The following is a 27,567-nucleotide window of genomic DNA, read 5'->3' on the forward strand; positions in this document are numbered from 1 at the left end:
TCGAACTTGTCTCTTTGACACCTAAAGAGAAAGTCCCTGGCCTTCCCCTGAAAATACAGCCCCAACTTACTTTTTAAAACCTCCATCCTCTCCACATACCTCCCCTCACCCTTATTCTCAGCTGACACCAAGACAGTCAGCTTCCCCTGCAGCCGCTGAAAAACCTCCCTATCTGCTCGGGCCTTAGCGACACAGTGCGAAATGGCCAGGGTACGCACATTGCGTTTTACGCACACCCACCATTCAACTATGGAACCAAAAAAAGGCTTGAGGTCCCCCCATATCTCATAATGGGAATTAAAAGCCTCCCTAAAAGAAAGATCCGGCAAAATTTTGGAGTTTAATTTCCAAAAACCTCTGCCAAATATCGGCACGTCTACCGAGAACACTACCTGGACTTGGCAATGGTCAGAAAACCAGACCGGAGACACAGTGGACTTGCGAGATTGGCACAGATACAGGTAAAAAAAAAAAAATCTATACGACTACGGGAACCCCTTGAGTTTGCCCATGTCATACCCTCCCCATTGGGGTCGCAGACTCTGAAAGAGTCCCCAAAAGAAAAATCTTTAACCACAGAAACCAAATAGGGTAGGCTAAAATCCCCAGTGCCTTTGAAAGAGACATTGAAATCCCCGCCCAAAACCTCAGTTCGGTTAGTAACACAAACATCTGGCAGAGCCAAAAAAAGATATTTTCTACCTCGAGGTTCAGCAGGTGCATAAATGTTAATAAAACGAAACTTCGCCCCCCTCCAGTCTGCATCAACCACTAAAACCCTCCCCTCTATGACAGAAAAGGAACCCACCACACAAAAATCCCCACCCCAGAGGAGTGCACCCCCCCATCCCCCATCTGGACTCTCCCTTCGCCCACCCCCTTGAAAAAACAGAAACATCCTCCATGTCCTTTAAATGAACCTCTTGTAAAAAAACAAACCTGGAAGGAGATACAGGAAAGGTACTGAAACACCCCTCTCTTCCCCATATCCCTTAATCCCCTTACATTCACTGTTACTACTGTAAAAAGGCCCATACAAAAGAACTAACTAAAGGAGATCATGCAGTCTGTCAGATAGGAGCCTCCCCCATCCCGAAGCCACTCACCCCTTCCAGGTATTGGTCACTGTTCGGCGTGCCTGGCGCCAAGAAAGAGCGTTCAGGGCTGGAAAAGTCCACACAGGTTGATACCTGTCCACGGACCTGCGATGCTTCCCCAGGACTGGAAGAGTGGTCTCCCCCGGACAGTACCTGTGCACAGTCCATTGAAGCCTCCTCAGGATTGGTGTCCATCTCCGAGGTGCCTGTCCCTGGAAGCGCAGGAACCAAACAGGGCCCATGGACCTGGTCCCCAGACCCCCCCCCCCACAAAGGCTTCAGAGGCCGCCGACGCAGGAGCCTTCAAAACAACTGGATCCTGGGTCTCAGCCCCCAGCACTGTAAACCGGTTGGAGGTAACCAATGGCCTCCTATGCTTTTCCACCGCCACCCGGTCAGTGACCCTCCTCATCTTCTTCCTTTTCCCCTTGTACACCTTCCCGGACTCTCCAATGTCTGAAGATGCCGATCCAGTCGACCCGCCTGCCGAAGACGAGCTTATCTTCCGCGTAGGGGTTCGGAAGATCTGACATCTCACTCAGCAGACTATGCTCCCGTCAGCAGCTCCATCTCCTCCTCAGTCCCCTTCGGACGGACCTCCTTTACTGCACTTTCCCCTGGGGCTTTCGCCACCTCCGCTGCCGCCGCTCGAATTTCCTCAAGAACCTCCTCTATTGGCCTGAGGGGAGAGCCCGCAGCACCTTCTTCGGGGCCATTGCCGGCTGCCTCCGCATAGGTCCGTTGTCTATTTGGACAGTCTTTAACCTCTAACGAGCCTCTACCCCGGGTCCGGGATCACCCCCCACCCCCCCCACACACTGATTAGCATAGCTAGCATAGCTTCACAAGTAGATAGTAGCATCTAAATATCATTAAATCACAAGTCCAAGACACCAGATGAAAGATACAGATCTTGTGAATAAAGCCACCATTTCAGATTTTTAAAATGTTTTACAGGGAAGACAAAATATGTAAATCTATTAGCTAAACACGTTAGCAAAATACACAATTTCTTTGTCCACCATTTTTTCTCTCCACCAGTAGCTATCACCAATTCGGCTAAACTAAGATATTGATAGCCAATAACCTATAAAAAACCTCATCAGATGACAGTCTGATAACATATTTATGGTATAGGATAGGTTTTGTTAGAAAAAAGTGCATATTTCAGGTAGAAATCACAGTTTACAATTGCACCGACCATCACAACACGACTAGAATTACTATAGAGAGCAACGTGTATGACCAATTTACTCTTAATAAAACATTTCATAAGAATAGACAAAGCATAGCAATGGAAAGACCCAGATCTTGTGATTCCAGACAATATTTCAGATTTTCTAAGCGTTTTACAGCGAAAACACAATAAATCGATAAGTTAGCATACCACATGTGAAAACGTTACCAGAGCATCGATTCAAGCCAAAGAGAGCTATAACGTAATCATCGCCAAAATATATTAATTTTTTCACTAACCTTCTCAGAATTCTTCCGATGACACTCCTGTAACATCATTTTACAACATACATATACAGTTTGTTCGAAAATGTGCATATTTAGCCATACAAAACCGTGGTTACACAATGAAAATACTAGGAAATCAAGCCTCAAAATGTCGGACGTCATCTTTCAGAGTGATCTAGTTTAATCGTAAGCTAATCATATACTTGACTAAAAAATACAGGGTTGACAGGAATCGAAAGACAAATTAGTTCTTAATGCAATCGCTGATTTACATTTCTAAAATTATCCTTACTTTCTTATACAGCGTTCGCCAAGAGAAGCTATAACAAACAAAATGGCGTAATATGCGTTTAAAATATTTCGACAGAACAACGATTTATCATATTAAATATTCCTTACTATGAGGTGATTTTCCATCAGATTCTTGGGCAATGTATCCTTTCTTGGGTCTAATCTTCTTTTGGTCGATAGATGTCCTCTGTCCTTCGAAATATCCACTAACGATCGAACGGGACCCCGAAACGTGCCCAAAGTTTCAGCGTGCACGACAAAGAAATTCCTCAAAATCGCACTAAACCGATATAAATTGCTATAAAACGGTTCAAATTAACTACATTATGATGTTTTTAACAACTATAACGACTAAAAACATGACCGGAGAAATATCACTGTCTAAACAACCATTTGGAAAGAGGCAAGTCCGATGTTCATCTTGCGTAAAACGCGCGAAGGGAAAGGACTGTACTACCACGTCTTCTTGTTTTATAGTGGCTCTGATTGTGCAATCGACTCCATTCAAAGCGTGATGACGTACTGACACCCAGAGGAAGACGTAGGCAGTGTCGGTTTCTCCATAGCATCTACTGGCACCTTAAAACCTATCCCAGATCAGGGGTAAAAATTTCTGAAATCTGACTTTTTTCCTGTCAGGAAAAGTGCTGTAGAAGTAGTTCTGTACCACTCAGAGACAAAATTCCAACGGCTATAGAAACTAGAAAGTGTTTTCTATCCAATAATAACAATAATATGCATATTGTACGATCAAGAATTGAGCACGAGGCAGTTTAATTTGGAGACCAAAAAATGCTAATGCGGAACAGCACCCCCTATAGTTGCAAGAAGTTATTAAACAAGTGGCCCTGCTTCCCACAGCCATTGCAGACTCGAGCCTCCCTGCAGTTGGCTGCCCCTTGACCTGGTTTCCCACAGTTTCTGCACTTCAGCAGGTTGCACCCCGTGGCCAAATGACCGAAGCTACGGCAGTGTCTACAAAAACTTGGTTGGCCTGAATAAAACAGGTACCCCCGGTCCGCTCCAATGGAGAAATAGGCTGGTGGGTGAACCAACTTATCGGCTCCTTCCGGATCCCTGTTCAGCGCGACACGGAACTGTCTCCTCCCTGACCAGATTCCATACCCGTCCCGTAGGTACCGCACCCCGGGACTCACTTTCCCAAACCGGCCTAGGAAAGCCCCGATGCCGTCATCCCCCAAGTAGGGGTTGTAAATGTGCACGGTGATGATCTTTAAATCCAACCGGCACAAGGGGAGAACCTGAATTTTTGAGAACGGCACACTGGCTGCCTTCTCTTTGCAGGTGTCCATACACCGCCTGTACAAGGCCTCGCTATTTAGAGACAGGTCGTAGCCCTCCGCCGCAAGCAGTAAACGTGCCCTGGGTCCACCTTTAACCCTTCAATGATCACCGTCCTGATGAACCATTCTCTATTCCCAATTTGCTGGCCCTTGTTCTTCCAAACAAACTGCAACGTATTGCGCAGTCCAGCCCCTCTGGCTGACTGTTGATCCTGCCGTCCGGCCATCGGCTTTTAACTCAGCGAGCTTTGAGGCACCGTAGTACCGAGCTTGATCTGAGCCAAAAGGCCGAGAAGCGATAACCCACAAATGGACCCCTGCACCCGCCGGGCACCCGGGGGTCTTGGCAGATCACAGCGGTTTGGCAAAAGTTGGCTCCTCCCCCACCCAACGTTTCCCTGGCAAGTGTTTTTTTTCAAAAGTCGCCAATGCGGCTGTAAGTCACTAGCTCTTTACGCTAACTATTTGTTCAAAGCCTGGCAAATAGGCCAGTCGTCGGGGCTTGAACTCAATTGCCCGAGCGACTACTTTGAGTGGTGGAAAAATACACCGGTCAGCCGGATTGAAGTCAAACGCGCCTGAGCAAAAAGTCTCGGCGTCATCTCTGTCAATTTCTCTTGAAACAAGATAGCGGGCTCTGCCAGAAGCAAAGCCCCTCTTAAAAATACGTTGAACTCATAACTGTGTTCCTCTCCACGGAAGTCTTTAGTAAAAGGCGAAAGGCTTGTGCGTAATGAAGAGAAACCAGAGTCGTATGGAAGTCAGAGGTCGGGGCCCGAGACACACTGTGCACTCTAGGCTGTGTTCTCATGGTGTGGTCCCTGAACCCACTCGCCAAGTTTTCGAGGGCTGTGGGTAAAAAGTCACAGACAGACAGAATGAGTCACACACATACACTATCCTGGTGAAGTGATTGTATTTGGGGGGGGGGGGGGTCAAAAACACATACACTATCCTGGCCAATGTTTTATTTGTATTTTCTTTTGTAAAATCGAGGGAAACGGGGGACCCCGTGAAGGGCGCTTCGCCCTTCTTTCACTTTGGATTTCTTCTTTGTTCTGTCCCTCTCTTCTTCTGCTAGCTGTTTACATACCTTTGTGTGTTTTTTCCCCCTTGACAACGGACGAAAAGTGTTGCACCGTTCCCGGAGGTACTGCAATTCCTGTTCGATGCGTGGAGCGGACGGAGCGAGCCCCATTTCCGACTCCCTGTTCTAAAAATCCATTTTATATGTAGTCCCCTGATGGGGGACGTATCAGATATTAAACTGATAAGAACCGATTTTTATTTTTTTATTTTTTTATTTTTTACAAATGTCTTTATTACCATCAATTCACAAACAAACCTTCAATACTTCAAACCAAATCAATTATATAACAATCTCCAAATTGTCATTTCAAAAACGAATAAACAATAATCAAAACCAAAAACACTACCCATACACACACCTAAGGAAAACCAACATCTCACCCAATACTCCCCTTCTCTATCCCGACCGCCAGGGACGCCATCTCCACTCCTGACTCCCCCCGTCGGCCACCATCCCCCCACCCCTTGATGCAGGGACAGCACCCGGCTCACTCCCCCCTGCGTCATGTGCCCCTGGCTCAAGTCTACCACCCTGCCCTCCTCCGGACTCTGGACAGAGGACCCCACCTCCTCAAACAGGAAACTTGATCCTCCCTCCATCACCCAACCCTGGGCCAGGCCTGGGAGGTCTAGCTCAGACAGGGGTGTGAAAGAAGAAGAAGAGGGGGCCCACGAGGGCCCTGAAACCTCTCCCACCCCTCCTCCTACTGTCCGGGCGCTCCCCCTTCTTTGTTCTTTTTGTTGGAGGAGGACGCAGTCAGGGGACATCCCTATCCTTTTCCGTCAGCCCCCCCACCATATCTTTCAACTCTTCTACCCGTTCTCTCACCACTTTACTGTCCCCCCAGTCCTTCACACCCTCTCCTTCTGGTCCCACCTCCGATGCCTTCTCTATTTCCTCCCTCTCCGATGCCTTCTCTGTCTCCATCCTCTCCACCACTATCTTCTCTGGCCTCTCCTGTCTCCTTCCTGCACCTGCTCCTCCTCTCCTTCAGCCTCCTGCCCATGTCTTCCTTGTCCTTCTCTTCTCCTGCTGCCGCTTTTCTCTCTTCCTCCTGCCGTGTGTCCTTTTCCTCTGGGCCTGTGCTCGGTTCTGGGTCTCCTCTTCCTCTTCCCCCATCCCCCGCTCTCGTTCCCCTCCCATCTGCAGACGCGTATGACCTCTGCCGAGCCGGGCAGTCCCGCCACAGGTGTGCTACCGATCCACACCCGTGACATGCCTTCGGCTCGACACAGTCCCTCGCCTCGTGCTCACCAGAACCACAGTACCTACACTTCTTTGTGCTGCACGAGGCTAAGGTATGGCCATAGGCCATACAACGCCTGCAATACGGGGGCTGACGTGCATAATACAACGTCCCCCTGTCAGCCCCCAGGGAGAACATCGCTGGAGGATGGAGGTAACCACCCACCCCCTTTGGATCCTCCCTGAGGAGCGCCTGGAACCCTCTCCTCCCGTTCCAGAACCCCAGGGGGTCCCTGAGGAGCCTCGCCGATGAGACATTATCCATAAACCTCCCCAGAAATGTCCTTACCTCCTCGTCCTTGACATGTGGGTTATAAATGTTCACCGTCACCACCCTAAAATTGTTCTTGGCCAGACTTGTGACCTCGTAATTACACATAGGTCTCGCACCTCCCACAGCCCTCACCTTCTTCATGATTTCTTCATGCATCTCCTCTTTGTAAAACGTAACATCAAAGGCTTTCTCCATCGGGTTATCCTGAAGGCACAAAACGTCTTCAACTGCCAATTTTAGTGTCCCCATCAAGACTGTTCTCCCGAATGGCTCCGTCTCCTTGTTGCTCCATGCGAACCTCACTGTATTCGCTAGCCCAATCCCAGGAACCGCTCTTCTTGGCACATCTTGCGTCATCTTCTCAGGTGAAAGGTTACGTATCGAATCCGGTATCAGGACAGATGAGAAGGTGAGACTTCAATTGTATACTAAATGATTTTTATTAAATAAGCAATAAATGGTAGATGCAATTTTCGTATATACGGGTTCACTGTACCACCCCGCAGGGTAGAACAGGGAACTGGCCAACACCCCAAAACCTCTCCCCTATATACTCTAACAGTGTTAGTTCCTGCTTCAGAGCAAGCCTGTTGGAGTAGAGATCCAGCGTGGTTTAGACTTACTGGCCTATCGCTGGTGCTGGCGCTTAAGCTAGTCCAGCCCCTTAGCGCTCCGGAGGGTCCGATGCTATCTTGATAGAGTGTTGCTGTTTTGCCCCACACCCCTGTTGTTGCATTCACAGTTCTTGTTTTCTCGGTACTTTTCCATCCTTGCTACCCCTCGTGATGTGCACCCCTCCCCTCCCTAGATTAGTCAAGTCACGCTATATGGTTAGCCACACTGTTGCACAATTATAACGTACACACACCCATGTTCAATATGCTTATCACTCCCCCAAATACAAAGCGCTCTTTGGTGTCCCGGCACTGTTGCTGTGTAGATTACGCTCCCTCACCCCAGAGACTGAGGTCAGATAGCTCTGTAACATTGTCTGAGTTATTTGCACCTGCATACAGAGCATACTGTTCTCGCTCAAGACTAACCACAGCTTCCCAGCACACTTATCTGGGGCTAACTGTTACTTCCAGCACACACACAGACACCCAGGCTCCCAGGCCAACAGTTGCTAATATTCAATCACATGTGATATAGCATTGGGTTATAGTGCAATAAACACAAATCCTAACACAGGCATCAAGCTCTCGTCAAAAAAAGAAGCCTCTGGTAGAAAAAGAATACTAAAACCCAATTTCTACAAAACAAAACAATAAACTTTCCTCCCTCCTGCCTTTCTTCGACCTTCTGACTCGGCGGGCTTTGGGGCACCTCGGTACCAAGCTTGATCTGAGCCAAAAGGCCGAGAAGCGATAACCCACAAATGGACCCCTGCACCCGCCGGGCACCCGGGGGTCTCGGCGGTTTGGCAAAAGTTGGCTCCTCCCCACCCAACGTTTCCCTGGCGACGGGCAAGTTTTTTTTTTAAAGTCGCCAATGCGGCCGTAAGTCACTAGCTCTTTACGCTAAATATTTGTTCAAAGCCTGGCAAATAGGCCAGTCGTCGGGGCTTGAACTCAATTGCCCGAGCGACTACTTTGAGTGGTGGAAAAATACACCGGTCAGCCGGATTGAAGTCAAACGCGCCTGAGCAAAAAGTCTCGGCGTCATCTTTGTCGATTTCTCTTGAAACAAGATAGCGGGCTCTGCCAGAAGCAAAGCCCCTCTAAAAATACGTTGAACTCATAACTGTGTTCCTCTCCACGGAAGTCTTTAGTAAAAGGCGAAAGGCTTGTGCGTAATGAAGAGAAACCAGAGTCGTATGGAAGTCAGAGGTCGGGGCCCGAGACACACTGTACACTCTAGGCTGAGTTCTCGCGGGTGGTCCCTGAACCCACTCGCCAAGTTTGAGGGCTCTGGGTAAAAAGTCACAGACAGACACAAACAGAGAGACAGACAGACACACACTATCCTGGCCAACGTTTTTTGGGGGGACGTATCAGATATTAAACTGATAAGAACAGATTTTTTGGGATGATGGTGTGATATCTGATAACAGATACTACACTTGATCTGAGCCAAAAGGCCGAGAAGCGATAACCCGCTTTGTTTACATACCTTTGTGTGTTTTTCCCTTGACACGAAAAGTGTTGCACCGTTCCCGGAGGTACTGCAATACCGGGTCGATGTGTGGAGCTTTACGGAGCAAGCCCCATAAAATGGAGGGAAACGGGTGACCAAGCACACTGACTCTGCACCCCGCACACCCCTGTATATATAATTTTTTACTGCTCCTCTTTAATTATTTTTTTTTAAACTGCACTGTCGGTTAGGGGCTCGTAAGTAAGCATTTGACTCTAAGGTCTACACCTGTTGTATTCGGAGGTTGATGGAACCTTAAATGGGGAGGACGGGCTTGTGGCAATGGCTGGAGTGGAATAGTATCAAATATGTCAAACATGGTTTCCATGTGTTTGATGCTATTCCATTCTCTCCATTATTATGAGCCGTCCTCCCATCAGCAGGCTCCACTGCTCTTCATGTAGATTAAGGAACATCTGTGGACTTGCAACCAAACATTGGTGCTTTAGAGGCAAGTGGAAACATAACCAACCCTGTTACACAGTGACTGAGAGGATGCCAGCTGTTGGGGTCCCATCTTGAGGTTTTGAACTGGAGCTTGGCCAACTCCCTCCCCTCTCTAGTAGTGCAGTACTGTATATAGGGTGGCATTTGGGTGTCCCCATTGACTCTCCCCTGGAAGAACTGTGTGATCAACCAAAATCTCTGCTCCCCCTTCGTCAGTCATCTGGAGTAGCACAGTTGGTGAACAATTTTTCAGAGAACATACACAAGATACACATTTTCTCTTTTTACCCAAGTTTATTTTTTAAATGAAACGTAAAAAAACAATATTTGTGGATGGTGTTCAAACCAGAACATAAAAAAAAACTATATATTTTGAAAGTAAAAGTTGTATAAAGCCCATTAAACTGTAAACTCACAATTTTAAATTGTATGCTTCTTTTTTAAAGAAATAAAAACTAAAACAGATTTCAAAGGTTCTAAGTGTTTTATTAAATGTTGTGCACGGACTAAGTTTGTCATGTCCAATTGCTTATTAAAAATTCCAAATTAGATTTTACTGTAGCCCACTGCTTTTAGTGTAATATACTACAAGTACACCCCCCCACATACACATATGTACTGTATTTGAACAGTGAAGCTAAGATTTTATATTTGTCTCTATACCCCACATTTTGGATTTGAGAGTACGTTACCTATTATTTGAGGGATTTTCATAAATGTTTTACCGTTTAGAAATGAAACCACTATGTATCTAGTCTCCCCCCCATGTGAAGAACTCATAAGTATTTTGACATATACACTTAAAGTGTATTAAAGTAGTCAAAAGGTATTTGGTCCCATATTCCTTGCATGCATTGACTACATCAAGCTTGTGACTAAAGTCATTGGATGCATTTACAGTTTGTTTGGGTTGCGTTTTACCCCCAATAGTAACTGAATGGTGAATGACTCCTGTTTCTGAACACTTCTCAATTAATCCTTATGCCATGATTAAGAAAAAATCATTCATGATGAGTGAGATGCAGTTCAGAGGCTACAACCAAACATGCTAACCTCTCACCATTAGCAATTTAAATGTAACCTTTATTTAACTAGGCAAGTCAGTTAAGAACAAATTCTTATTGACAATGACGGCCTACACCGGACGACACTGGGCCACCCCCATGGGACTCCCAATCACGTCCGGCTGTAATACAGCCTGGATTCGAACCAGGGTGTCTGTAGTGACGCCTCTAACCACTCAGGAACACTACCAATAACAGGGGAGGGTAGCATTTTTGGGGGGTATGTTCTTTGTGTCTCTGTAACATTCTCAAACATTATCCACAATTCATTCATGATTATCAATAATCATAGTAGGCTCCACATGGATATAGAAGTGTTCAGAAACATCTATTCCTACAATAAAAGTGACTCCAAAATGGTACAAGACATTCACCATTCAGTTCATATTGGGCAAAACATACTGCAAATGCATCCAACAAGCTTGTAAAGACACAAGCTTTTTATGTAGTCATTGTGTGCGTGCCAAATGGCAAAAGTATTGCACTATATAGGGATAGGGTGCCATTTGGGACTCAAGTATGCACAATCTATAAAACCTAACTAATGCATCCTAACCCACAGATACACTATATATAGACAAAAGTAACGCTACAGCATACAATGACATTCTACACAATTCTGTTTTGGCAACAGTTTGGGAAAGGGCCTTACTTGTTTGAGCATGACAATGCCCCATGCACAACGCAAAGTCCATACAGAACTAGTTTGTAGCAGTCGGTGTGGAAGAACTCAACTGGCTTGCACAGAGCCCTGACCTCAACCCCATCGAACACCTTTGGGATGAATTAGAACTCCGACTGCGAGCCAGGCCTAATCATCCAACATCAGTGTCCGACCTCAATAATGCGCTTGTGGCTGAATGGAAGCAAGTCCACGCAGCAATGTTCCAACATCTAGTGGAAAGCCTTCCCAGAAGAGTAGAGGCTGTCATAGCAGCAAAGGGGGGAACATATCCATATTAATACCCATGATTTTGGAATGAGATGTTCGACGAGCAGGTGGCCACATATTTTTGGTCATGTAGCGTATATCTGCAAGAAATTAAATGCATTCGGTTATCTTTGACCAATAAATGCATCGAACACACTGATAAAATCATAGATTTTAGGTTAAAACATTCTGTTGAATCTTAAAAAGGCCAAATTAAATAAAAACACTGCCCAAACAAATGTACCATTAGTCTCTACTTTGTGTTCACAGTATCATTATCATTGCTCTAACACTGCTTTCCATGCTGCATCCTTCAGGCTTGACCTTTGTGACTTCAATGACCGTGGTAACTTTATTGCATACAGAATAAGCTCCAAAGCCTCATTTTAAACCCCAGGAGATCAGGTCATAAATTATCTCAACAGAAGTGAAGACTTTTTACTAGATAAAACAAAATCTCATATCTGCAGATAAGAAAGAAATAGTTCCAGACAGCTGCTCAAGATAGACATGTATTGTGGCAAACGAAACATCATGCCCCTTGTCCAACAAAGGGGAACAACTGCTTAGAAGTCTTAAAGGATTTGACACATACATCTTACCTAAGTAAGGGGAAGATGTGTCAAATCCTTTTACTTCTAAGAAATTACAAGTATATACAAACAAATCTGCCTGAACAAAATGTGGGGTTGGTTGAGTCGGGAGTTAAATATGGTAACCACTTTTATGGGAGGAGATGCACATTTGTACAGCATAATAATATATGGACTAAGGCAAATTAAAAGTAGAAGAAATTACTTTGTGGGATCTAACCAAAAAGCTTATCGGTGCACAGAAATAAAGACACGTGGGTGAGGAAGGCAAGTCTCAGTGCAAATGCTTCAGCTTGCTTAGCCGCAGGGGATTGGGCAGGGCCTGTGCGTTTGGGATGTTGGAGACCTCTCGGTTGGGAGAGCAGAAGAGCACCCTACCGCGATGATTGAACATGTAGAAAGACGGGTGGTTCCTCAATGTGTCAAACGTCCTAAAAAATGAGAAGAGGGCAGTGAGTAGTTTGAACTATACTCATGATTATGTTTTCAGTGCGATAGGTCAATAACAATAGGGCTACCCATATAGGCAAGTCAATTATTATGCTGATTTACAACACTATACACGTCAGTTACAACAACAAGTGAAATCCCTGCAACACTTAACAAAGAGCTGCAGTCAGTTTCAGAATGGGTGGCCAGAAGGCCAGCATCCCAGAGTCAACTCTTCAAGGACACTTCCAAGTGACCCCAAACTCTTCAACTGTAGTGCATCTACAACAGAAGCTAAGATGGCGAGAAGTCTGTCCATTATAAAGCGCTGCTCTACCTTCTTAATAACACTATCAACAAGGCAGGTCCTACAGGATCTAGTTTTGTCGCACCTGGACTACTGTTCAGTCGTGTGGTCAGGTGCCACAAAAAGGGACTTAGGAAGATTGCAATTGGTTCAGGACAGCACGGCTGGCCGTTAAATGCACACGGAGAGCTAATATTATAAATATGCATGTCAATCTCTCCTGGCTCAAAGTAGAGGAGAGATTAACTTCATCACTATTTGTATTTGTGAGAAGTATTGACATGTTGAATGCACCGAGCTGTCTGTCTAAACTACTGGCACACAGCTCAGACACCCATGCATACCCCACAAGACATGCCACCAGAGGTCTCTTCACAGTCCCCAAGTCCAGAACAGACTATGGGAGGCACACAGTACTACATAGAGCCATGGCTACATGGAACTCTATTCCACTTCAAGTAACTAATGCAATCAGTAAAATCAGATAAACAGATAAAAATACACAATATGCAACAGTGGGGACTGTGAAGAGACACACGGATACACACACACACAGATTTTGAGTTGTACATATGTAGTAGTAGAGTAGTCACATGGCCTGAGGGCACACACTTGATGTGTTGTGAAATCTTTTGTGAAATGTATTGTAATGTTGTTGTTTTTTTAATTGTATAACTGCCTCAATTTTGCTAGACCCCAGGAAGAGTAGCTGCTGAGCTAATGGGGATCCATAATAAATATAAATTACTGAAATGAAGGCTTACTTGTTTTTCAGCTCTGAGGATGCATCCATATCTTTAAACTCTCCAGAGATGTGGACTATACCATAAATGGTCAGAACAAAAGCTAACAATGTCTGTAAAACAATCTGCAAAACAAAATTAAAATAGATGTATTTTTCTTTTGAAATATGTTTAGTCAAAACGGTACAATTAATAGAATGGATCTACATCAAAGAATGGAATAACTTACTAGCTATTTAGCATTAAATAACTTACATCTATTGGTAGGGTTTCATTTTCTTTTTCTGTCAGACGCATGTAGGATCGATCTGGTGGGGGAAAAGAATAACATTTATCACACCGGAATCAATGTGGCTACAGCTGAGACAAAATCAAGTGGGTAGCTAGTCTCACTGCATCCATAGCAGATGTTGCAAGTGGCAAGCTAACTTGCATAACGGTTAGTACTTTGGCTTTTGGAGCATAGCTTCCAACTGGATCCTGGATTTCCTGACGGGACGACGCCAGGTGGTGAGGGTAGGAAACAACTCCGTACGCTCCCCCCCCCCCCCCCCAGATGTGCTTAGTCCCCTCCTGTACTCTCTGTTCACCCATGACTGTGTGGCCATGCACGACTACAACTCAATCAAGTTTGTTGACTACAGAAAAGTGGTAGGCCTGATTACTAACAACGAGACAGACTACAGGGAGTAGGTCAGAGCCAGGAAAATAACCTCTCCCTGAACAAAACAAAGGAGCTTATCCTGGACTACAGGAGACAGAAGAGAAATCACACTCCCATCCTCGGTGCCGCAGTGGATAGGGTCAAAAGCTTTAAGTTCCTCGGAGCGCACATCACTGAGGACCTGAAATGGTCTCACCACACTGACATCGTGGTGAAGGCACAAAAGCGCCTCTACAACCTCAGGCAGCTAAAGAAATTGGCCATGGCCCCTAACGAGTGTTGTAGTACTCGAGACCGGTCTCGGTTTTGTCTGTGTCGGATACATTTTTACCCTTTCTTGACTCGGTCTCGGACAATGACAACTCGTCATTTCTTGCCGAGACCAGTGGAGTGAAAACTCATAATTATCAGCTCCCATTCAGCCAGCCCATAAAACCGCTTCGCCAGGCAAATGTAGTCACACTCCTTCACGACACAATATAGTATTGTCTATTGAAACCTGGGCTTCCTACTTTACTTGTAACATTACTGTCCTTTACTTTCGTTGAAAAACATCCTCAAGTTCATCAGAATATCCTTGATTCGCTGGTAGGGAAGAGTGGGCGACATTGTTTGAAAGTTGCGTGTTCACTATTAATAAGTGATGACTGGGGGAAGTCTCAGACCCCTCGCCGCCCTCACGGTCCTGACTTGGATCAGTCTCAGTTTAGGTGGTCTCGAACACAACACTGCCACTAAGACCCTCACGAACTCTACAGCTGCACCATTAGAGCATTCTGTCAGGCTGCATCACCGCCTGGGACGGCAACTGCTCTGCCCTCAACCGCACGGCTCTCCAGAGGGTGGTGCAGGCAGCCCAACGCATCACAACGCTGCCTGCCCTCCTGGACATCTACAGCATATGGTGTCAAAGGAAGGCCAAGAAGATCATTAAACCACTCGTCATTTCCCATTTCACACTGTATCCCTGACATAGCTAATCATAATATTTCTACTGTACATCGTATTTAATTTACACTGGATTATTGACATACAGTGCCTAGAAGGCTAGCATCCCGGAGTCGCCTCTTCACTGTTGCCATTGAGACTGTTGTTTTGCAGGTACTATTTAATGAAGCTACCAGTTGAGGACTTGTAAGGCATCTGTTTCTCAAACTAGACACTAATGTACTTGTCCTCTTGCTCAGTTGTGCACCGGGGCCTCCCACTCCTCTTTCTATTCTGGTTAGAGACAGTTATCGCTGTTCTGTGAATGGAGTAGTACACAGCGTTGTACGAGATATTCAGTTTCTTGGCAATTTCTCACATGGAATAGCCATCATTTCTCAGAACAATAGACTGACGAGTTTCAGAAGAAAGGTCTTTGTTTCTAGCCATTTTGAGCCTAATTGAACCCACAAATTCTCATGCTCCAGATACTCAACTAGTCTAAAGGACAGTTTTACTGCTTCTTTAATCAACACAGTTTTCAGCTGTGCAAACAATTGCAGAAAGGTTCTAATGATCAATTATCCTTTTAAAATGATCAACTTGAATTAGCTAATACAATGTGCCATTGGAACACAGGCGTGATGGTTGCTGATAATGGGCCTACGTACATATTCCATAAAAATAAAAATAAATCTGCCGTTTCCAGCTACAACAGTCATTTACAACATTGACAATGTCTACACTGTATTTCTGATCAATTTGATATTATTTTAGAATGGACAAAAAAAGTGATTTTCTTTAAAAAAACAAGTACATTTCTAAGTGAACCCAAGCTTTTGAACGGTAGTGTATGAACTTCTGTACATTACATTCTAGCTGATCTTGTGAAAATTCTCACATAGTACATACGTAGATTGCATTGGATTACTGCCTCCGTGCTATTTGTGTTAATCAGATTCATCCCGTAGTGCTTGATTCCCTATATTTTTTCCCCTTACATTTGAATTGGCTGACATTTTACTGCATTGTTAGGAGCTGGTAACATAACGATTTCGCTGCACCCGCTATAACACCTGCTAAATTGTGTACGCGACCAATAAACCTTGATTTGATTCCTCGTTTTCAATTGAATACGTGTTAATATAAAGTCACGTACAGTTAATTTATCAGACCGCGTTGGCAAGCAGACATTTTTAGCTAGCTAGCTATTGTAACGTCACTAGCTTTGGGACACATCATCGTGAGTCTGAACGAAAACATGTTCTATCCCAACGGTACCAGCTAGCTGCTTACTGTGCCAATAATATGACATGCTAAATCGCTAGCTAGTAGTTAGCCATCTGGTTTAAGAACTATTCTTCCTCGCTTGCTAAACTGGTTTGTTTATGTTTAACAAAAGTTAGCTAGCACGCGCTAGTTAACAGGCCGCAGTACACTGCATGGTTGATATCTGACTGTGTATTTTGATCTAAACAGCTAAATAAAAGGACAGATATGTTTATCTTATTGTATCGCACTTACGTTGTGCCGCTGAGAAAGCCGCATGAGCCAGGGCAAATAGACCACCCCCTACGACATCTCTCCAAAAAGACGAAACCATGTTCAAGAGAAGTGATAAATTCTTCTTCTTCGATGGGGTTTATGGGCGGTTGGCAACCAATGTTAATGTTGCCTTACCACCACCAGCTGGACGGGGTATTGAATAAGACACACACTAAAAACATTGCGGGAAATGGGAAAAACGACACCATACAAAATTAAACACGTCAACAAAGAAAAACCATCCCAACTCTTCAATCACAGTCCACTGCAAAATACATCCCTACACAAGCTCAGGGGCCTGTGATGGCGGAACATTCACTGACAGGATTTCCTGCACGACCTCGGCTGTGAAATCACAACACCCAGAAAACGTTCAGCGGCATCCAATTTTCTTCGACTTCTCCGCTTGTGCTGTACAATTTATTACCATTTTAATAAAAAATGCAAAGCCCACCTTTTTAACATGTAGCATTTCACTATTCTTTGTTTTTTTAACCTTTATTTAACTATGCAAGTCCGTTAAGAACAAATTCTTATTTACAATGATGGCCTAAGAACGGTGAGTTAACTGCCTTGTTCAAGGGCAGAACGACAGATTTTTACCTTGTCAGCTCAGGGATTCAATCTAGCAACCTTTCGGTTACTAGCCCAACACTAACTACTAGGCTACCTGACGCCCCACTGTCCTTTGTATTCATGTTACCTGATTAAATTGCTGTACAATATGATCTTGTTGCCTTCTGATGCACATTCAGATGTCATAAATCAGGACTGCTCTCCCTGTACTATGCCGTGCCTTGATTGTATTACTGTTGATGATATCTGGAAATGTGCATGTACACCATGGCCCATCTACTGTTGCTATCCCCAATTCTGACTTGTGCTCTGATATCTCCTTCACTGATTTCTGCTCTTGTAAAAGCCTAGGTTTTCTGCATGTTAACACTAGAAGCTTATTACCTAAAATTGATCAATTGAAAGTGTGGGTTCACAGCTCCAATCCAGATGTGTTGGTCATTACTGAGACATGGTTAAGGAAGAGTGTTTTAAATACTCATGTTAACCTTTCTGGTTATAACCTTTTTCTGCAAGACATCTTCCAAAGGTGGGGGAGTGGCAATCTTTACCAAGGATCACCTTCAGTGCTCGGTTGTCTACTAAGTCTGTCCCCAAGCAATTTGATTTGCTGGTTTTAAGCATTAAACTGTACCCTACCTGCCCTAAGCTCTCTCCTGGCCCCTTACACTTGGTCTGAATTTGTCCTGCTAGGTGACCTAAACTGGGACATGCTTAAACCACCTGACCAAGTCCTACAGCAATGGGACTCCCTAAATCTTTCTCAGATTATCACCAATCCCACAAGGTATGACTCCAAACTAGAGGTCGACCGATTATGATTTTTCAACGCCGATACCAATACCGATTATTGGAGGACCAAAAAAGCCGATACCGATTAATCGGACGATTTTATTTTATTTGTAATAATGCCAATTACAACAATACTGAATGAACACTTATTTTAACTTAATATAATACATCAATAAAATCAATTTAGCCTCAAATAAATAATGAAAAGTTTAAGTTCCTTGCTCAGAACATGAGAACATATGCAAGCTGGTGGTTCCTTTTAACATGAGTCTTCAATATTCCCAGGTAAGAAGTTTTAGGTTGTAGTTATTATAGGAATTATAGGACTATTTCTCCCTATACCATTTGTATTTCATATACCTTTGACTATTGGATGTTCTTATAGGCACTTTAGTATTGCCAGTGTAACAGTATAGCTTCCATCCCTCTCCTCGCCGCTACCTGGGCTCGAACCAGGAACACATCGACAAAACAGCCACCCTCGAAGCAGTGTTACCCATGTAGAGCAAGGGGAACAACTTCTCCAAGTCTCAGAGCGAGTGACGTTTGAAACGCTATTAGCGCGCACCCCGCTAACTAGCTAGCCATTTCACATCGGTTACACCAGCCTAATCTCGAGAGTTGATAGGCTTGAAGTCATAAACAGCGCCATGCTTGAAGCATTGCGAAGAGCTGCTGGCAAAACGCACGAAAGTGCTGTTTGAATGAATGCTTACGAGCATGCTGGTGCCTACCATCACTCAGTCAGACTGCTCTATCAAATCATAGACTTAATTATAACATAATAACACACAGAAATATCCGTAAGCTAACATTGCCTTCTGGAATCCCTGCTACTGTGGCTGTGCTTGGCACAATTGTGCAAGAGACATTTCAGCTTCAAAAATGATTTGTTCTACAGTACATGAATTTGGAGATCAGTTCATTTCTTTGCTTGATACTGAAGACCTAAAGGATAAAGACACCATCAAAGTGGTTGACCTTGACCCCCCCCCCTCCCCCCCTCTTATTACATGAAATGTACAAGATCTCAATAACCGCTCCACAGAGACATCGGATGAGAGGGGCTCCCATGGATCACGTGACACTGTGATATGGTCCTCTCCCAAAAGTACCTCTTCCCAACGCTCCGGTGCGTGGCCATCTGAGTTTGTAGTTCCTCGCTTTGCTTATGATACAGAGCTCATTCTTGAGGCAGCTAATGAAGCACACATGAAGGATGGAACACTACTCAACAATCTGCCTGTGAAATCAGACATCCTGGAAAAACTGTCTGAAAGGATTTTCCAGTTTACAGCCTATCCGTCAAGTCTACAAATTTGGCAGGTTGCAGAAGCTTTGATTAAAAAAAGTACACATGTCTTAAGAGCCTTTATAAAGGATCTGCACCAGAATATAGAGCATGGGATCTGCATTGAAGGAGCAGAGGTCCTGGCTGGTATTCCCTGTCTTACACAGTCATGTACCTTGCTTATGGGCCTCATCTATGGCATAAATCTAAGGTACCCTAAAGAACTGAAATATACCTTTGAGGTGTTCCAAAAAGTATTCTTGGAACTTGACGATCTCAGGACCTCTCCACGGGTCCAAGCTCTAAAAATGAAGTTACTTGTTTTCAGAGATATCTAAAGATACCTACGAGAACTCTCAAAGGGCCACTCACAAACTGTGGTCTAAACCCTACTCAGTAAGCTGAAAAGCTAGTTGCTAGGTGGTATAGGAGCTACAGTTTACATTATGCTCTTTGTCAGGTGAAGTCATAAGAGACATTGTCAATTTCTGTTAAAACTTAGTTTTAAAAAACTTAGTTTAAAACTTAGTTTTAGTGGATATCTGAGATTATTTGTCAGGTGCAAGCTATCTGGATGTAGTTACACCTGGATGTAACTTTACCTAAGGAGGCAAGGTGGAGTTGTACCCAGAATGCTTATACCTGTCAAAACAATATGTCCATATGGGCTTCACTAGTGCATATGGAGTCAGGTTAAAGGGACAATTTGGCATATATTTTGTAACAATATGTGCAATGTATGTTTTGAAACCCCATGTTTTGATTCATCTAAAACAGTTTGAATGAGGTTGTATTTGAGCTAAAATTCATATTGTGCTTTGTGTAATGTCTATTAAGACAAATCGTTAATTTACGTTTCTGTTCAAATATTTCTTTGTTGTTAAGGGGGCACACAGACCACCAGAAAATTCTTGCCAAACTGTACAAGATGTGAGGTCAAAGTGCTAATCCCAAACTATCACCTAAACTTTATGCAGTTGTGAAGATCTAAAAGTATTTGCAGTTAGGTGCAAGCTATCTGGATGTAACTTTACCTAAGGAGGCAAGGTGTAGTTATACCCAGAATGCTTACAGATTACAAAATATGATTGCTTAAAGAGTAGGGTTTAAGGGGCAATTTGAGATTGAAGTTTGAAGAAATTATAACATTTATTTTATTCAAAATAAAGGTGTGGAAGTTTGAAGTTGAACACTGTTGTTTCTTTTGCATATTCCCTTATATAGAAATAATACTTTTTTTGTAAATTATCCCAATTATATTGAGGTAACTATTTGCATCAGCTTTTTAAGTATAGTGAGTATATATTTGAGTAGTAGGAACCCAATTTAAATACATTTTACTAACCTGAGTACCATAAGTAACTGAGCAAAATACATTTGTTGATAAAACATAGAATGTCAATTACGATACTGAGTAAATTCAGCAAATTAAACGTACAATATTAGTTCTGTAACTGATTACATTAAGTATATCAAACTTATAACATTAGTTCTGGGACTTGAAGGATTTAAGCAGGTCAAAAAATTATAATAATATTACATTTACATTACATTTAAGTCATTTAGCAGACGCTCTTATCCAGAGCGACTTACAAATTGGTGCATTCACCTTATGATATCCAGTGGAACAACCACTTTACAATAGTGCATCTAACTCTTTTAAGGGGGGGGGGGGGGTTAGAAGGATTACTTTATCCTATCCTAGGTATTCCTTAAAGAGGTGGGGTTTCAGGTGTCTCCGGAAGGTGGTGATTGACTCCGCTGACCTGGCGTCGTGAGGGAGTTTGTTCCACCATTGGGGTGCCAGAGCAGCGAACAGTTTTGACTGGGCTGAGCGGGAACTGTACTTCCTCAGAGGTAGGGAGGCGAGCAGGCCAGAGGTGGATGAACGCAGTGCCCTTGTTTGGGTGTAGGGCCTGATCAGAGCCTGAAGGTACGGAGGTGCCGTTCCCCTCACAGCTCCGTAGGCAAGCACCATGGTCTTGTAACGGATGCGAGCTTCAACTGGAAGCCAGTGGAGAGAGCGGAGGAGCGGGGTGACGTGAGAGAACTTGGGAAAGTTGAACACCAGACGGGCTGCGGCGTTCTGGATGAGTTGTAGGGGTTTAATGGCACAGGCAGGGAGCCCAGCCAACAGCGAGTTGCAGTAATCCAGACGGGAGATGACAAGTGCCTGGATTAGGACCTGCACCGCTTCCTGCGTGAGGCAGGGTCGTACTCTGCGAATGTTGTAGAGCATGAACCTACAGGAACGGAAATATGAACCTGATAAAATTAAGTTGAATGAAATGAATTTTTGAGATCCAGTTAGTTGATTGCACTTAATATATTTGAGTTTGTAATACACTTAAAGCGAAGTATATTATACTTAAAATATCCTCCTTGTTGGATTTACTTAAAAAGCTGATGCAAATAGTTACCTACATTTTTTAAAGTAAAAGGGGCACAATATTTTTTACAGTGAATGTTTGTACCATGTTTTGTGCTGATACCATGTTGTGTTGCTACCATGTTGTTGTCATGTGTTGCTGCCTTGTTAAGTTGTTGTCTTAGGTGTCTCTCTTGTTGTGATGTGTGTTTTGTCCTATATTTATATTGCATTAATTTTTTTAATCCAAGGCCCCGTCCCCGCAGTAGGCCTTTTGTCTTTTGGTAGGCCGTCATTGTAAATAATAATTTGTTCTTAACTGACTTGCCTAGTTAAATAAAGGTTAAATAAAATAAAAACATTTAAATCCTCGGTTGATGAGAAACCTTATGGTGGCAAAAAACAATTCTATACATTTTGCTTTCAATTGTTTGGTTTTTGATTTCAACATCCATTATTTCACCGTCCTCAAATATCCTGTTTACATTTTCAACTTTTCATGTTTACAATTTATTTTATTTGAAATTCAATACATATTGTGTGAAATTGGCCCCATACCCCCATACTATATACCTGTTTTCAAAACATTCAGTACTCTCATAACATTCACTTGACGTACTGGCAATCAAGCTTCTTTCCAGGACCGCTGAAAGATCAAATCAAATCAAATCAAATTTTATTAGTCACATACACATGGTTAGCAGATGTTAATGCGAGTGTAGCGAAATGCTTGTGCTTCTAGTTCCGACAATGCAGTAATAACCAACAAGTAATCTAACCTAACAATTCCACAACTACTACCTTATACACACACAAGTGTAAAGGGATAAAGAATATGTACATAAAGATATATGAATGAGTGGTGGTACAGAACGGCATAGGCAAGATGCAGTAGATGGTATAGAGTACGGTATATACATATGAGATGAGTACTGTAGGGTATGTAAACATAAAGTGGCATAGTTTAAAGTGGCTAGTGGTACATGTATTACATAAAGATGGCAAGATGCAGTAGATCAGGGGTGTCAAACTCAAATACCCAGTGGGCCAAAATGTAAAACCTGAACAAAGTCGCGGGCCAACATTGAACAAATTAACCTTTTAATATGGACCCAAACAAGTTTTGCTTTAACATTGAATATGGAACAAGCATCGCTTATTACCATACAATATATAATTTAATAGTGGAGACATGCAAAATCGAATTTCAAATGAAAAAACACATCAATGGCATTCATTTATTAAATAAATAAAATGTAAATAAAAATCGTATGCCTCTTTTCTATTTGCAGCCTTCTGATTTAAATACCAAAATAAACTTTTTCCACTGGCTAATAATTTTACAAATAAAATGATAATAAATCAATCAACCATTCAAGCCCATGCCTTGTAGCAAGAAAAAGTGCACAAAGAAAACGTTAATTATTGCACACTGATCTAATCTGATGTGCCCAAGCCAGCACTTTGTGATGTGGCTTTTTTGAACATATTCTGTTGTGAAACCAAACTTATTTTCATCTCCTCTACTTTCTGGCTCCTTTGAGTCATGTCCAGGTCCTTGTATTTGTCAATGGTGTTTCGTTTCATAGTGTCGTCTAATGTTGTACTCCTTACTTACAGCCACGTTGACTCCACAAACAAGACAAACAGGTTTGTCTTTTACATATGTAAACAGATATTCTGCCTCCCACTTGTTCAGAAAGCTCCTGTTTTCTGCCTTTCTTTTCGCCATTTTTGGGAAGGGATAGCGCGCTGACAGTTGTAGCGTCTATGTTGCTATGACTACTGTCACAGAGGAGAGGGCGTTTCTGGGTCCTGTCCTGATTGGCGCGCGAAAACAACAGCAGAGCATTATGGGATTCGTAGTATTAGCGGTGAATGCGCTGTATAATACCGGCGGGCCAGCTCTAGTAGTAATTTGGTATTGTCTCGCGGGCCAAATATAATTACCCCGCGGGCCAAATTTGGCCCGCGGGCCAGAGTTTGACACCCATGCAGTAGATGATATAGAGTACAGTATATACATATGAGATGGGTAATGTAGGGTATGTAAACATTATATTAAGTGGCATTGTTTAAAGTGGCTAGTGGTACATTTTTACATAATTTCCATCAATTCCCATTTTTAAAGTGGCTGGAGTTGAGTCAGTATGTTGGCAGCGGCCGCTAAATGTTAGTGGTGGCTGTTTAACAGTCTGATGGCCTTGAGATAGAAGCTGTTTTTCAGTCTCTCGGTCCCTGCTTTGATGCACCTGTACTGACCTCGCCTTCTGGATGATAGCGGGGTGAACAGGCAGTGGCTTGGGTGGTTGTTGTCCTTGATGATCTTTATGGCCTTCCTGTGACATCGGGTGGTGTAGGTGTCCTGGAGGGCAGGTAGTTTGCCCCTGGTGATGCGTTCTGCAGACCTCACTACCCTCTGGAGAGCCTTACGGTTGTGGGCGGAGCAGTTGCCGTACCAGGCGGTGATACAGCCCGACAGGATGCTCTCGATTGTGCATCTGTAGAAGTTTGTGAGTGCTTTTGGTGACAAGCCGAATTTCTTCAGACTCCTGAGGTTGAAGAGGCGCTGCTGCGCCTTCTTCACAACGCTGTCTGTGTGGGTGGACCAATTCAGTTTGTCCGTGATGTGTACACCGAGGAACTTAAAACTTTCCACCTTCTCCACTACTGACCCGTCGATGTGGATAGGGGGGTGCTCCCTCTGCTGTTTCCTGAAGTCCACAATCATCTCCTTTGTTTTGTTGACGTTGAGTGTGAGGTTATTTTCCTGACACCACACTCCGAGGGCCCTCACCTCCTCCCTGTAGGCCGTCTCGTCGTTGTTGGTAATCAAGCCTACCACTGTAGTGTCATCCGCAAACTTGATGATTGAGTTGGAGGCGTGCATGGCCACGCAGTCGTGGGTGAACAGGGAGTACAGGAGAGGGCTCAGAACGCACCCTTGTGGGGCCCCAGTGTTGAGGATCAGCGGGGTGGAGATGTTGTTACCTACCCTCACCACCTGGGGGCGGCCCGTCAGGAAGTCCAGGACCCAGTTGCACAGGGCGGGGTCGAGACCCAGGGTCTCGAGCTTGATGACGAGTTTGGAGGGTACTATGGTGTTAAATGCTGAGCTGTAATCGATGAACAGCATTCTCACATGGGTATTCCTCTTGTCCAGATGGGTTAGGGCAGTGTGCAGTGTGGTTGCGATTGCGTCGTCTGTGGACCTATTGGGTCGGTAAGCAAATTGGAGTGGGTCTAGGGTGTCCGGTAGGGTGGAGGTGATATGGTCCTTGACTAGTCTCTCAAAGCACTTCATGATGACGGAAGTGAGTGCTACGGGGCGGTAGTCGTTTAGCTCAGTTACCTTAGCTTTCTTGGGAACAGGAACAATGGTGGCCCTCTTGAAGCATGTGGGAACAGCAGACTGGGATAAGGATTGATTGAATATGTCCGTAAACACACCAGCCAGCTGGTCTGCGCATGCTCTGAGGACGCGGCTGGGAATGCCGTCTGGGCCTGCAGCCTTGCGAGGGTTAACACGTTTAAATGTTTTACTCACCTCGGCTGCAGTGAAGGAGAGCCCGCAGGTTTTGGTAGGGGGCCGTGTCAGTGGCACTGTATTGTCCTCAAAGCGGGCAAAAAAGTTGTTTAGCCTGTCTGGGAGCAAGACATCCTGGTCCGCGACGGGGCTGGTTTTCTTTTTGTAATCCGTGATTGACTGTAGACCCTGCCACATACCTCTTGTGTCTGAGCTGTTGAATTGCGACTCTACTTTGTCTCTATACTGGGACTTAGCCTGTTTGATTGCCTTGCGGAGAGAATAGCTACACTGTTTGTATTCGGTCATGCTTCCGGTCACCTTGCCCTGGTTAAAAGCAGTGGTTCGCGCTTTCAGTTTCACGCGAATGCTGCCGTCAATCCACGGTTTCTGGTTTGGGAATGTTTTAATCGTTGCTGTGGGTACGACATCGTCAATGCACTTCCTAATGAACTCGCTCACCGAATCAGCATATTCGTCAATATTGTTGTTGGACGCAATGCGGAACATATTCCAATCCGCGTGATCGAAGCAGTCTTGAAGCGTGGATTCAGATTGGTCGGACCAGCGTTGAACAGACCTGAGCGCGGGAGCTTGTTGTTTTAGTTTCTGTTTGTAGGCTGGAATCAACAAAATGGAGTCGTGGTCAGCTTTTCCGAAAGGGGGGCGGGGGAGGGCCTTATATGCGTCGCGGAAATTAGTATAACAATGATCTAGGGTTTTTCCAGCCCTGGTAGCACAATCGATATGCTGATAGAATTTAGGGAGTTTTGTTTTTAGATTAGCCTTGTTAAAATCCCCAGCTACGATGAATGCAGCCTCAGGGTGTGTGGTTTCCAGTTTACAAAGAGTCAGATAAAGTTCGTTCAGGGCCATCGATGTGTCTGCTTGGGGGGGAATATATACGGCTGTGATTATGATCGAAGAGAATTCCCTTGGTAGATAATGCGGTCGACATTTGATTGTGAGGAGTTCTAGATCAGGTGAACAGAATGACTTGAGTTCCTGTGTGTTGTTATGATGATCACACCACGTCTCGTTAATCATAAGGCATACCCCCCCGCCCCTCTTCTTACCAGAAAGATGTTTGTTTCTGTCGGCGCGATGCATGAAGAAACCAGCTGGCTGCACCGACTCCGTTAGCGTCTCTTGAGTTAGCCATGTTTCCGTGAAGCAGAGCACGTTGCAATCCCTGATGTCTCTCTGGAATGCTACCCGTGCTCGGATTTCATCAACCTTATTGTCAAGAGACTGGACATTGGCGAGTAGTATGCTAGGGAGTGGAGCGCGATGTGCCCGTCTCCGAAGCCTGACCAGGAGACCGCCTCGTAATTTTCATCATAGGTACACTTCAACTATGACAGACAAAATGAGAAAAAAAATCCAGAAAAGCACATTGTAGGATTTTTAATGAATTTATTTGCAAATTATGGTGGAAAATAAGTATTTGGTCAATAACAAAAGTTTATCTCAATACTTTGTTATATACCCTTTGTTGGCAATGACTGAGGTCAAACGTTTTCTGTAAGTCTTCACAAGGTTTTCACACACTGTTGCTGGTATTTTGGCCCATTCCTCCATGCAGATCTCCTCTAGAGCAGTGATGTTTTGGGGCTGTTGCTGGGCAACACGGACTTTCAACTCCCTCCAAAGATTTTCTATGGGGTTGAGATCTGGAGACTGGCTAGGCCACTCCAGGACCTTGAAATGCTTCTTACAAAGCCACTCCTTCGTTGCCCGGGCGGTGTGTTTGGGATCATTGTCATGCTGAAAGACCCAGCCACGTTTCATCTTCAATGCCCTTGCTGATGGAAGGAGGTTTTCACTCAAAATCTCACGATACATGGCCCCATTTATTCTTTCCTTTACACGGATCAGTCGTCCTGGTCCCTTTGCAGAAAAACAGCCCCAAAGCATGATGTTTCCACCCCCATGCTTCACAGTAGGTATGGTGTTCTTTGGATGCAACTCAGCATTCTTTGTCCTCCAAACACGACGAGTTGAGTTTTTACCAAAAAGTTATATTTTGGTTTCATCTGACCATATGACATTCTCCTAATCTTCTTCTGGATCATCCAAATGCTCTCTAGCAAACTTCAGACGGGCCTGGACATGTACTGGCTTAAGCAGGGGGACACGTCTGGCACTGCAGGATTTGAGTCCCTGGCGGCGTAGTGTGTTACTGATGGTAGGCTTTGTTACTTTGGTCCCAGCTCTCTGCAGGTCATTCACTAGGTCCCCCCGTGTGGTTCTGGGATTTTTGCTCACCGTTCTTGTGATCATTTTGACCCCACAGGGTGAGATCTTGCGTGGAGCCCCAGATCGAGGGAGATTATCAGTGGTCTTGTATGTCATCCATTTCCTAATAATTTCTCCCACAGTTGATTTCTTCAAACCAAGCTGCTTACCTATTGCAGATTCAGTCTTCCCAGCCTGGTGCAGGTCTACAATTTTGTTTCTGGT

At 44.3% G+C, this 27,567-nt stretch overlaps 1 protein-coding gene, 3 non-coding genes and 1 pseudogene across 4 annotated transcripts; all 5 read right to left on the reverse strand.

Moving 5' to 3' along the window:
• Positions 1-4,789: 4,789 nt before the first annotated feature.
• Positions 4,790-4,909, reverse strand: LOC139547416 (U5 spliceosomal RNA). Its single transcript, XR_011669487.1, has one exon. It is a non-coding gene; the product is annotated as a U5 spliceosomal RNA (small nuclear RNA).
• A 375-nt stretch (positions 4,910-5,284) lies between these two features.
• LOC139547410 (U2 spliceosomal RNA) lies at positions 5,285-5,473 on the reverse strand. The gene has a single exon (XR_011669484.1). It is a non-coding gene; the product is annotated as a U2 spliceosomal RNA (small nuclear RNA).
• Positions 5,474-8,461: 2,988 nt separating this feature from the next.
• Positions 8,462-8,580, reverse strand: LOC139547415 (U5 spliceosomal RNA). The gene has a single exon (XR_011669486.1). It is a non-coding gene; the product is annotated as a U5 spliceosomal RNA (small nuclear RNA).
• Positions 8,581-8,747: 167 nt separating this feature from the next.
• On the reverse strand, positions 8,748-8,857 carry LOC139547411 (U2 spliceosomal RNA; annotated as a pseudogene).
• Positions 8,858-11,842: 2,985 nt separating this feature from the next.
• On the reverse strand, positions 11,843-16,950 carry LOC139547184 (ER membrane protein complex subunit 5-like). The gene is made up of 4 exons (XM_071356249.1): positions 16,531-16,950; positions 13,671-13,723; positions 13,437-13,540; positions 11,843-12,367 (listed from the first exon to the last, which is right to left on the reverse strand). The coding sequence occupies exons 1-4, from the start codon at positions 16,607-16,609 to the stop codon at positions 12,211-12,213; spliced, it is 393 nt and encodes a 130-aa protein (XP_071212350.1). The 5' UTR covers positions 16,610-16,950; the 3' UTR covers positions 11,843-12,210.
• Positions 16,951-27,567: the final 10,617 nt, after the last annotated feature.

The sequence above is a fragment of the Salvelinus alpinus genome, chromosome 20 (assembly GCF_045679555.1).
Source record: "Salvelinus alpinus chromosome 20, SLU_Salpinus.1, whole genome shotgun sequence".
NCBI lineage: Eukaryota > Metazoa > Chordata > Actinopteri > Salmoniformes > Salmonidae > Salvelinus > Salvelinus alpinus.